Here is a 12,847-nt window from a genome sequence, read left to right as displayed (position 1 = left end):
AGTTAGAAACTGATCTTTCTCAAAGAGAGCAAACACTGTTATGCTATGTCATAAATTATAAGTATATTTTAACCATTAAGAAATTTAATGTTTTGTTACGCCACCCATGCATTTCTACTACCTCATACCCTCCAACATTTCTCCAATGAAAATAGGGACATCCCATTCCATAATGATAATTTTACTATTTATAACCCACAAATCTTACTGGGTTGCCCCAGCCACTCTAGGCAGCTTCCAACATATATAAAAACATAATAAAACATTAAACATAAAATACCTTCCCTATACAGGATTGCCTTCAGCATGCTCGGGGGGCGGATAACTCCATACCCTCTAACATTTCTCCAATGAAATAGGGACATCCTAAGGAAAAGTGGGACATTCCAGGATTAAATCAGAAACCGGGACAGCTTCTCTAAATCAGGGATGTCCCTGGAAAATAGGGACTCTTGAAGGGTTTACTATCTCCATTCCAAGACATAAAAATTGTGTTATAGTTCAGTTTTCATAAAAAAATAATTACACTGAAAAGAAAACTTTTCTGAAAGGAGACACAGGTATGCAGAAGTTAAAGGCAGACTTCTGAAAACTAAAGGGACAATATGCATTCTCATAATTCTGATACAGTCAGACTTCATTAAGTCTCAATGACTTAAGTGTGCCCATTCTAAGCCAGCAGCAGTCAATAGCATGGCTTACTGACACAGTGGGCTGCTGGAGCTTACTGAGAGGGAGAGGGGAGGAGCTTGGCCGGTTCAGCATGTGGCAGCAGGAATATCAGACTGCCTCTGCCATCATTCACCACACCCTCTCGGTAAGTGTCAGCCTCCCTGGTCACTACTGCTCCAAGCATAACTAAGTCTGCACCCATTCCATGAGCCCTTATCAAAATTAAGTAAATGACACTTAAATCCTATTGAAATCAATATCACATCAGGTGATTTCATATTATAGATTATCAACCATTTTTAATCATATGGCTAGGCAGTCATAATCAAGTATACATCTCTACTGCCAGCCTTTCCCATCAAATTTGTGCACACTTTGGACACCTGTTCAAGTTCTCAGATATAAAACAGGAATGCAGTACAATAATTGAAAACATCTTTAGGGAATGTGAAACACAACTCACACTTTCTATCTATTCAATTTAAAATAGAAAACAATTTATTTGTCAGAAAAAAGATTCAAAGAAGTATGTATGTTAAAATATTACTTAGTTGGTTTTGTGCTTCTAGATCAAAGGTCTAAAATAACCTATAAAATACCCAATTTCTATTTATTATCCCTTAATATAAAATGAAATATAACATTATTCATGTATATAAAACATTAGGCTTTCCATATTATACCTATGGAAATCTCTTACCTTTAAAACAAAATTCTATTAGAAATTCTTTAAAATATTCATATACATATTTCCCAACACTCAAATCAGTTAATATATAACAAACACAAGAACAATAATTAAGCATACAACGCAAAGTCCAAAAAGCTCAATAAAACTTAGCAGCAATCAAATAAATCCAAAACTGTCTGTAAATGCCTTCCAAAATAAATAAGTGTTCTGTTTTGTGCAAGCTGTAGAGAGTAGTTTGGGTTAAATTTCTCTCTCAAAATACTAGAACCTGGGGCCATCCAATGAAGCAGAATTTGGAAGATTCAGGACAGAAAAAAGAAAGAAATTCCTTCCACAAGACGTAGCGGTGGCCACCAATATGGATTATTTTAGACTAATTTATGGAGGATAATACTACTATAATAATATCTAGTCATGACAGCTATGTTCTACCTCCATTGTATGCCTCCTGAATACCAGTACAGGTCTGAAGAGAATTTTCAAGGACCCCAGTAATATTTGCAGGCTTCAGGCTCTGAGTTAACCTCAACAAAGGTTTCAACCTCATATAGTGAAGAGCCTGATTTACAGGGCCTGATTTACTGTACCCAGAATGGAGGCTCAGAACAGGCAAGACACTCTTTTAAGTACATTATTTCCAGTGTGTGAAAATCTTAAGAAAGCTACACTTTAGCATCATACAATTATGTGTGGAAGCTCACAGGCAGTCAGTGCAGCTGCCACCGACCTGGTTGGATGCTTTTGCCTCCCAAAATCTATCAAAAAGCAATCTGCAGCATTTTGTGCAAGCCATAACGCCAGAATTGTCTTCAAGGACAGCCCCACGTAAAGCACATTGCAGCAGTCAATCATAGAGGTTATGAAAGCATACATCTATGAATGTAGCATGGTATAGAAATTTAATGAATAATAATAATAAAAAAATAATAAAAGGTAAGCATGGTCAGATCCTGGATCTCAAAAAAGGGACACATAGACCTAATAAAAGTCTATATTTATTTAGTTAGACTGTGAGATTATTGAGTAAGATGTGCCTGCAGAGTATTGCAGAGTTAAAATCATTTGTAGAGCAGTATGTGCAAAATATAACAGCATGGATTTTTTTAATCTGACTGCTGGATGGCCCAATGTTGAAGCAACACTTTTTCTCCATTTTAACACGGTCATTTGTAGTCATCTCACAGTGGTGACCCACGTAGAGGTCAGCCTGTTTAATGCATGTAATCCCTTTTAAATCTCAGTTACCTAATGGTAGGGTAGGTCAATAACATGATGCACACATGGATTTATGACTTGAAGAGAATGTAGGGGTAGCCAGTGTGGTGCTTCCTGATGCCTATGGCCTTATACTCCCATCAGTTCCAGTTGGCATGGCTAATGGTCAGGGATGAAAAATAAATAAAGAAGAGTAGTAACAACTCCACAAGATAAGTAAGATGATATATATCCATTTTTGTAAACTTAATGATTATATTATATGGACAAAAAAGATTTTGTCCATATAATATAATCATTAAGTTTACAAAACAGAAGAGCACCTCCCATTAATGGAAGGAATGTGACCCAGATGAGGCTCCCTCTTGCTCTCAGTGATGGTGGGGACTGGGGAGGTGATTTTCATTGGTTACCTCTTCCTCCTGCTGCCCCCCCCTCCCATACTGATCTGGAGCATCCCCAACACTAGAGCAGAACCTTAAGGGGCTACGGGGGAATTGGCAAAATCTCCCTTCCTCCTAACAGCAACATACCAAGTGGAGATCTGCTAATGAGAACATAGGAACCAAGTCATAATGTTTAGATACGGAGAGATGAATCTCAGATATCCAAAATGGGTGATTGGAAGAAAAATACTAGTCTAGATAGACAACGTAGAATCAAAATAAGTAATGAAAAAGGGGCAAAAAATGTTCTATCAGTCAGCTTTAGTCAATCCCTACTGGTTCAAGGTAAGTGCAAAAGAAAGGAGAGTTGTAAAAAAATACCTTTGGAGCCTTAAAAATGCCTGCTACTTAATATGAAGTAAAAACATTGTTATTACAAAGTAAAGGACATGGGTTTATATAGTTTAGCGTCACAAAACTAATACCAAAGGGAAAGAACAAAGTAGCAAACACTCCCTGATTACCAAAATATGCTAGGAGGGATGTCCTTAAAAAGCACAACCGCCCCTAGCTCTGAGCATGCTCTGATAGGTCTACTAAATCTACTCTGAGGCAGACCTACTAATGTTGTGCTATGGCTGTACGCTAATTTTTGTGTTCTGATTGGTGGGACTGCCATCATGACAACAGGAGGAGGCTGGAACCTGTAAAACTGCTAGGGCTACTAAGAAAATACATTTTTAAAACTCGGCTCCTCTGCCTGGAGATGAATGGGAGAAACCTCCTGGCCAAAGCAATAGTCTGGATCAGGCATGACTGAACAGTGGAGAGAGCTGACTGCCCAGAGAACGGGAGACTAGCAGAAATGTCTCTAGCGAGTTCCTCTAAGTTGAAATGAAATTTTGGGCAAAACTACTGTATATGTATTAGGCGCGGGTGGCGCTGTGGGTTAAACCACAGAGCTTAGGACTTGCCGATCAGAAGGTCGGCGGTTTGAATCCCTGCGACGGGGTGAGCTCCTGTTGCTCGGTCCCAGCTCCTGCCAACCTAGCATTTCGAAAGCACGTCAAAGTGCAAGTAGATAAATAGGTACCGCTCTGGTGGGAAGGTAAATGGCATTTCCGTGCGCTGCTCTGGTTCGCCAGAAGCGGCTTAGTCATGCTGGCCACATGACCTGGAGCTGAACGCTAGCTCCCTCGGCCAATAAAGCGAGATGAGCGCCGCAACCCCAGAGCTGGCCACGACTGGACCTAATGGTCAGGGGTCCCTTTACCTTTACCTTACTGTATATGTAAAAAACAAAACAAAAAGCTTTTGCCTTTTATTTTTTAACTGGGTTTTTGCTTCCATAAACAGCGTTGTAATCCTAGGGTCAGATTATTCTTCAGGGGATGAGGCTGAGGATTTGGAGTTGGAATTGCCCTCAGGGCCAGTGGCCCTGGATGTACATACTAAACCAGAAGCACTTGTACAAGAGGAGCCCATTGTGCCAGTACCTCCTGGGCCTGAGGAGGTTGTATTGCCCTCCTTGAACAGCAGTTCAGAAGCTTCAGTAGAGCCATTGCCTCTTCTGCTCCACTGGAGTCAATAGCTGCTAAGACGAGTTGGGTCCCTTCATATTCAGAGAATTTCATGGAAAGCAGAACTAGCGACTGTGGCACAGCGCCAGCTCCTATTTAAGGCTCTTGTCTTTTTTTTCATGTTTTTTATGACAGAATATGTTTTTTTCTGTCAGTCTGCACTTTTTATGGTCATGCCTATTGCCCCTTAAAACACGTTAATGTCTAAATGTTCAGCCGTCGTCTGCCAATTGATGTATTTTCCTTTTTAGCAAGAATTCTCTGTATCTTTGGGTTATTTTACAAGACCACTATTTATTATATTTACCAAATATCTTAATTTTTCAATAGTTCATCATGAGAAAAGATAAAATGGTTTGACCAAAATAGTTTAGTTAACAAGAAATTGGATTAGAAAGCACAAAGTCTCTGCACCATTTTTTAGCAGATTGCTTCTCAGTAACCTGTCCAGTTTTTTGCACAGAGGTCACATTGCCTGGTGTAGGGGGAGGAGCAATTGACAAGAGATGTGTGAATAACAAAGGATATATTTTTTACAAAGACTAAAATCTTTGACCTAGTTAGTGATTATCATTTTCAAACTCCGCTCCTCATTTTATATCTAAAATTAGGATAGCAGCAGGATGAGAAATTTAATCTTCAGCAAATTAAATTCCCCATCATGCTCTCTGAAATAAGAATTAGATATAGCCTTTGGCTAGATAAGTAAGCCATAGTACAAATATTTAACAGTAAAGAAAGAGACTTAGTCATAATGAACATTATTCCCCATTTTATTTTCCCCAGTCTTACTGAAGAATAGCTATACTCACTTAAAACTGGTGCAATGAAATGGAAAGCAAGGCACTTTGTCGGAAATGCTTAACCCTTCAAAGCCTGCTACAATTTCCCCCCTGTTTTTGGCTACCATTGCCAGCAATTCTACTTTAGATTTCATGTTATTATATTTATCAGGATGTATTTCAAAGATGTCTGGCAAATGCAATTTCAACGAGTTCAACCTAACAAGTCAAAGTGATCTCAGGGCTAGTTTATACACGGAAGCTGTCTGCTTTCCGTTGCTCCATACAATTCTTCCCAATCAACCCTTGAGTGTGAAATTGAAGAGAGATACAACAGCATGTACAGAGCTGCAGACAGATACAGCCAGCAGTGGTAAGCAGCGATTTCTCTGAGAATACTTGCTGGACAAAAACCTGACATGATAGTGAAAATTACTGCCTTCTACTGCTGGCTATATGTATTTAGAGCTCAGGTCACAGTGACATTTCTCCATGTGCTTCTGTACCAGGGACAATCAAGATAGATTGTACAAAAGGGAAAAGGGGGGGGGGGAGCATCCTGTTTGCATGAGTGAGCTGGCCGATACACTACTAATGACCTAGCTACCACAATAAGCAAAAAACAAAAACCCCAAAATATATTAAATTTACCTATCAAAATTAACAAGGGATTTCTCTCTCTTTTTTTTTTAATATCATGGGATGCCAAAAAGATAAAATATCACGTGTGTGTGTGTGTGTGTGTAATATATATATATATATATATATATATATATATATATATATGTGTGTGTGTGTGTGTGTGTGCGCGCGCGCGTGCGTGTACTACATCATAGCTGTAACATCCCTGAGGCTCTGTACCCAGCACACTCCCTTAAATCCACCTCTGAATCTGGGTATGTGTATAGATAAATATAGATATAATATAGATATATGTGTGTGTGTTTATGCTAAAACTTTGACATTTACTCAGAATGCAGCTTTAATTAGGTTACAAGTATCTCTCCAAGATGTAATTTTGAAAACAGCATAGTGCATCAAATTATAAACCAAATAGAATTTCGTAAAGAAATCATGAAGCAGTTTTCCAGCACTCCTGATTAAATTTTACTATACAGGTTTTTTCTGAAAAGAGGAATGAAACCGGTAAAAAAGTTCCAGACATTTGAAATCTAATAATTTTCCTCTGACATATAAAGTGGACACTATTTAAATTTCACTTAACAAGATAGAACCTGAAAAAATCCTAAACTATCCAGTCCAAATTCAGTATGAGCAGGAAGGAAGGAATGTTCTAGCATTCAAACAATGCTTAATGGAATTCTCAAGTGCATGATTTCTCTAACTTACACTCTACTGTCACAAAAATCAAGCAGTACATCATCACAACATTGGTTCACTTGGTAGTATTAACGTATGTCAGGAAGTAAGTTAGCCTATCAATAGCAATAGCAGGATAATTCAGAGTTTATTTAACAATAATAGTTACAATCCCAAACTTTTCTTGTTTGCCAAATGTTGGCATTGAAGGGTTTGTTTTTTCTCAATAGTCTAAAAATAATTGAAACCTGGAAGGTTTCAATCACCTTTTATTAGGTACTGGTAAAGAGAAGGCATTGCCCCCAGACACACCGTGCTGATATAGTAAGATATAAAATGTTCTATAAAGTATTCACTGCTCTAACTCAGTGAATAACAGAACCCTTGAGTCATGGATCTTCTTGCACCAAAGGCTAAATGCAATCTGTGCATCTCCTCTCCCTTTCCCCAGCATAATAGGTTAAAAGTCAACACAGGGCATCTGATAGCAGATAGCCACTTGTAATTCTCCAAGCTGTCCAATCCAGCACTGCTATTTGGCTTGGGCATGCACATGTGGTTACAGGTGGCTCTGGGAACTTTTGGAAGTGGCTGGTGAGCAGTAAGGGACATAAAGATTTAGAGATTGCTGGGAAATTAGAGGGAAAGGAAAACTGGAACCATGTGGTATCAAAAACTGTGGGATCTTAGGTCATTGGTACTACATGCTCTGCATGTAGAAAGTTCAAGGCTGAATATCCAGCTTCTCCAGCTGAAAAACTTCAGTGTATCTCTGCACAGCAACAATTGACAAAAGGAATTTGAAACATTAAAATTCTGCTTAAACTCAGCTTCTAAAAATGGCACCTTTTGTATCAACATGTTTTTCTACACAGAGAAATTAAGGCACAGACCTCAAGAACTGAGCCTATAGTTTTTACTTATCTTGTTCACTCAAGTTTAATAAACTTCCAAGTTTACCCCCAATAATAGTATTTCAAAGTATGTCTCAGTTTATTTTGAACCCCGCTGATGAAAGAAACAAATTCAAGTGCAATTTAAAGTTCCAACAAGATTCTTTAGGAAACCCATTTTATATTGTCCACCAATTCCTCTAATCTGTTTTAACATAGACATGCAATCAGTATTAAATGCCAAAACATTGAAACAAAGATAAGTCAGTGGCTGGGTATGTTACTATGACTTGCTGATACAAAATAAATAAATTCGGTAAAAAAAGTTAACTGCCAGACACTTGCAATCATTTTAAGAATCTGGGAACCACAATCAATTAGATAAGATGGATTACTTTTTACCATTTCCTTTATTAAACACTGCAATATTGAACAAGTCAGAAAGAAAGCTTTTTGATATGATATGTACCAACTGAATACAGATGAGGAATTCACTTGCTAAAATAAATTATATATTTACTGCTCTTGCTAGTTGCCGAACTTTGCTACAAATATATCACACATTGAGTGTTATACCAAACATATTGGATCACCTGCATAAGTAAAACCAGTCTGAAATAATACCTAAAATACTGACTAGTAGTCTAAAAGGTTGGCATTAAAACTTTCTTTCTATGTAATTTAGAATTTCCAAAGAGGAGGCAGCAAGTATCCAAGTTAAATAAACATTGTTTGGCTTGAAAGTGTTTTAAATATGCTAAGATGATGCTGAGGCAGAGAAATGCCACAGATCAAGAAGTCACAAATGTTTTTGCAGAAAGCATACTATTAGTCTAGTTCTACTGATTCAGGGGCAGGGTTAACTGCACTTTCCTGGAGGAATAAAACACTGTAAGGGATTCATGACTAGTATTGCAATAGAGAAGAGACAAGCACTTTTAGATATAAGAAACTTTTGCATAGAATTGCAGGCTTAACGGCAGTGGTTCAAAAGAACAGCAGCCATTTAGTCTAAGAACTTTCATACCCTCTTTCTTCTTTCACACTATTGCTTGGACAGCAATGCATGTACAAGTGAACTATCTTTCACACATGTATCAGTCTCCACAGAGTAAGTTTCCATGCGAGCAGGAGAAGGCATTTATCAACCAGACAAATCACACATCCCATGAGTATTGGACAGGCACAGTACTTACTTTTGGTGTTGGGCAGGAAGCAGTGGAGAGGCGAGAGGTGGCCTGTGCACGAGGAGATTCTGAAGGGGTAGTGCTAAGTGAGGCCGTGTCTCGTGGAAGCACCTGAACACCACGAGATATGATGGAATCTGGAATCTAAGCATAAAAGTAAATTTAGTTAATTTCACACTGCATTATAAAATGGATCAATATCAAAATATTTATATTCAAAATAAGACTATAGTGCCAGCTTGAATAAAATATTGCGGGGGCCCAGGTAAGCCTCACCCTGAATAATCAATCACATGATGCAGTGCACATACATCATTCAAATCACAACTCCCCATCAACTTAGGGAGCCCCAGCCCCCTCAAAACTTTCATGGGGGGGGGAGCGAAGCCCCCATGACACCTAGGAGTTGGCTCCTATGGAACAGATTATCATTTTCCTCCCTCCTGGTAATCAGGGTGGGGGGCACTAGACAGTCTTGGGGTTAGGGCTCGCATCCTCTCCGACACAAATGCCTGCTCATAGGGCTCTAAGCCCCCTTTGTTGACACCAGTCATCTCTGAGTATATTTCTATATGAATTAAAGAAAAATGGTAGCATGTTGCCCAAAGAATTTTGAGGGAGTGAGAAGTTACCCCGAGGAGAGCTAATGGGTAGAGAAGCATCATGCTGAACTTGAGAGTGGAGCTTGAACAATAAGCTTCTGGTTCTTCAACTCTTCAAAAATATTTATGAGCCATTTCTTTACAGTGCATTTGGGATCCCTTCTTAATTTAATTTTTAATTTAATATTTACAACCTGTCTTCACCCCCTTTTAGAATAGAATAGACTTTTTAGAATCTAATATAATGATACTTATATAGTTTCCAGCATTAGTATTAGTACTAATTAGTACCATCAGTACCAGGAGAAGAAGTAGAAGTCCTTAACCAGGATCTGGAGGTAGTAAAGGACTGAATGTTTGCAAAAAACTGAAGCTCAATCCATAAAGAAAGGAAGTGCTATGGGTGGATGGTTCCCACATCCAGAAGCTGGCAGAATAACCAGTTCTTAATGAGGATGCACTCCCCTTGAAGGTGCACATGTGCAGTTTGAAGGTACTTCTGGACACTTTTGAGAGACTTGGTGACACCTATACCCAACTTTGGCTGACGCACCAGACATTTGTAAATAGGGATCTCCTGGCTGTGGTTACTTGTACTCTGAGAACCTCCAAGCTAGACTATTGCAATGGTCTAGCATTTAAGAAGGGATCAAAAGAATATAGATATAGATATAGATATATATCACTATTAGCTTGTGCAGTTTTTCAGTTTTGTGAAAATCTGAGGGATCAAAAGAAAAAACACACACCCAACTTTCTCCATTCAGGAGTACACTAGAAATAGTTACAAGCACAGATGGAAAAGAAATGAAAGCACTGAGGAAGCAATGAGCATGGAAAGGGGAACTGCCGAAAGTGATGATCGATCCACCCACCAAAAAACATCAAAACAAATTGTCTGTGACTTTGCATGGAGCAGTTGGGAGCTCAGTTTCACCAAATCAAACTATCCCCATATAGGGTAAACTGAAATTTACAGGGAGAAGGCATAGAGATTGATGTTGTTTGAGGATAACATCACATATACTACACATATTAAATGTAAATGCAAACAAGATACAAATACGCTAAACTCTGATGCAGGCAAGCCCATAGTCTTGCCCTTGTGGAAATCAGCAAGCAGTCCCTCTGTATGAAGCCTCAGAAGCACAGCATCCCCTCCACCACTTGAACAGGATAATGGTATCCTTCTCCCATGAAACAGCAATGGGAAGAAGCAGAGTCCCTGGAGGAGAAAGGACAGACTAACAGGTGTGACCAATGGACTCCATACTGATCAGTCAGGGACTCAGAAGGGCAACAGGGATTCCCATACTAGGCAATGAACATTGCTGGTATATGGGCTGGGGTATGGCTTCACTTAAGACTAATTGGGCTGCTTCTACTTTGCTTATATTTCTTACACAAATATGAGGCTAGGAAGAGCCTTTCTTCTATCTGTATGCTCTGATGAAACGTGGGGAAAGCCTGTGTTTTATTTTTCTGTGCAATTCAGGGGTTCAGAAGTAGGGAAAGCTGCTTTCAATAGCAGTTTCTCTCTTAATTTTGGTGGGCAGAGGAGGGGGGCAGGGGCGCCGGGTATAGGGGTGCAAGGGGCTTCAGCCCCCTCAATATTTTTAAGCAAGGAGCTGATCCCCCCCCCCTATTGAGGGGGCTGCCATCCCCTACTGCCTCTGGATGATTTTTTGCCCTCTGCACCCCCACAGGAATTGCAAAAAAATTGTGGATGAAAGATATAAACCAAGGAATTAGGGTCATCTAGTCCAACCCCCTGCAATGCAGAAATATTGACATGATTTTTGGCAATTTCTCCATCCTTCTGCAGACCTCAGTGTCACTTCCCATGCTGTTCCAGAAGGCACTTTATGGAAAATATTTTTGAGGGGCACAGTGGGCTGAAGGAATAATTAAAAAAAGCCCCCACCTGTAGGAATACCCAGTTAGTGGAATTCTGCTGCAGGCAAAGCTGGAACCAAGCCAGTAGTATTCAGATTCAATTTAGCCAGGGATTTCTGATTCATATGTTAATATTCTAAAGAAATTAAGTTAGTGAAAACTGAATTTAGTAAATAGATTTCTTCTTATTTCTTCTATTTTTGCTCTCATTATTCTGTTTCTCTGAGGAAATATTCCAATGATTTTGAGTTAGCTGACTAAATCTTCTACAGGTTCCTTATGGATGCTTGTGAAAATCAGAGAGTAAGGGGACATTTTTACATTTTCCCTAGGCTACTCCACAGTATTGGGCAGCTTAGAGAGGTAAACTCACATAGCTGGTTTTCTCAATTTCCCTTAAGATTACAAAAACCCTATTAGACTTTTGTAAGTTTGTTGAATTATTCCATTTTTGCCACTTATATTTGTAGAAATACTTACATTTCAAGCTAAAATCATATCTACATGTGGCCATTACTGATTTTTTTTTAATTCCAAATTTCAGTTTTACCATTACTCTGAGAATAAGGCTACTTTTATTAATGAGATTTTGGAAAGAAAGCCAAGTAAGTGACCAGCAACAGCAGAATATGTCTGATAACAGAGGAAGAAATTAGCACAATGAAATTAACAGTGAAGCACTCAAAAGGGAAGCACTGTTTAAGCCTTGGGGCATGAAAATAAGCCACCCGTTTAATACAAGTGAATGGAGATGAAGACACACTAAGACGTTTGCTCTATAGAAGCAAATGATATACTTCAGGATAAAAGCCTTCAAAATGGTCAATTAGGTCATGAAAGAAACTGGTGTCTTCCCTTCTCTTATGGGATGCTCCTCACTTTTTCAGGAGTTGGTAAAGTGATTCTGCCCAGGATGATAAGCTGCTCACATCTCTCTCTTTTCAGCGCCACTTCACTGCTTCCTCTCTGTTCCATTAAGGCATATATTCTAGGATAATGTACCACTGAGTTTTCAAGTCACAAATTTATTGCCCAGTAAATACAAGTGAGATGGCTAGCACAAGCACTGAGGAAGAAAACCATCTGCAAAAAGCAGATGGTGGCAGCACCAGCAGCATGACTTCAAAATAATTTTTTGAGCATGCATGGGGAACCTCTAGCCAACGGCTCAAATTTGGCTTTATTTTGGCTGTTTCTCCTGAAGCCACACACACTGCTCTCATACACGCACACTGGTGTCATATGGTATCAGATGTGAGGCAGGTAAAGCCACAGCTGCAAATTAAGAGCTCCAGAGTGCTTGAAATATGGCACCAAATGGAGCTCCTGCAGGAAGATTATCCTTGCTTTTAAGCAATAAAGTTTGCAGCTATGGTTTAAATTCAAGCTGGGGCTACAAAGCAAGAATCAGGAGCACACTCTGAAGTTTAATCACTTGAGTCATATGATGTCATCAGTGTAAGGCTAGTATCAAATAAAATAAAAACTAACCTGCAGTATCATCATCATCATCATCACATCATCACAATCATATTTCTATACCAGTGTTGAGTTATTAGGGGAGGGGGTAGTATTTCTGGTGGGGGACACATTGTGCTCCTTCTGGGGTAGTTTGTCCACCTT

General features: G+C 39.1%; 1 protein-coding gene across 35 annotated transcripts in view; it reads right to left on the bottom strand.

The window, feature by feature from the left end:
- GPHN (gephyrin) overlaps nt 1–12,847 on the bottom strand; it is a 231,080-nt gene that overhangs the window by 69,735 nt on the left and 148,498 nt on the right. For all 35 annotated transcript variants that reach the window (XM_083456691.1, XM_083456678.1, XM_083456686.1 and 32 more), the window contains one exon: nt 8,736–8,870. In XM_083456691.1, coding sequence (XP_083312817.1) covers nt 8,736–8,870 — 135 coding nt within the window. The remainder of the gene's footprint in view (nt 1–8,735; nt 8,871–12,847) is intronic.

The sequence above is a fragment of the Podarcis tiliguerta genome, assembly GCF_965153285.1.
Source record: "Podarcis tiliguerta genome assembly, chromosome: 1".
NCBI classification, from domain to species: Eukaryota; Metazoa; Chordata; class Lepidosauria; order Squamata; family Lacertidae; genus Podarcis; species Podarcis tiliguerta.
This window is presented reverse-complemented; position numbering and strand designations above follow the sequence as displayed.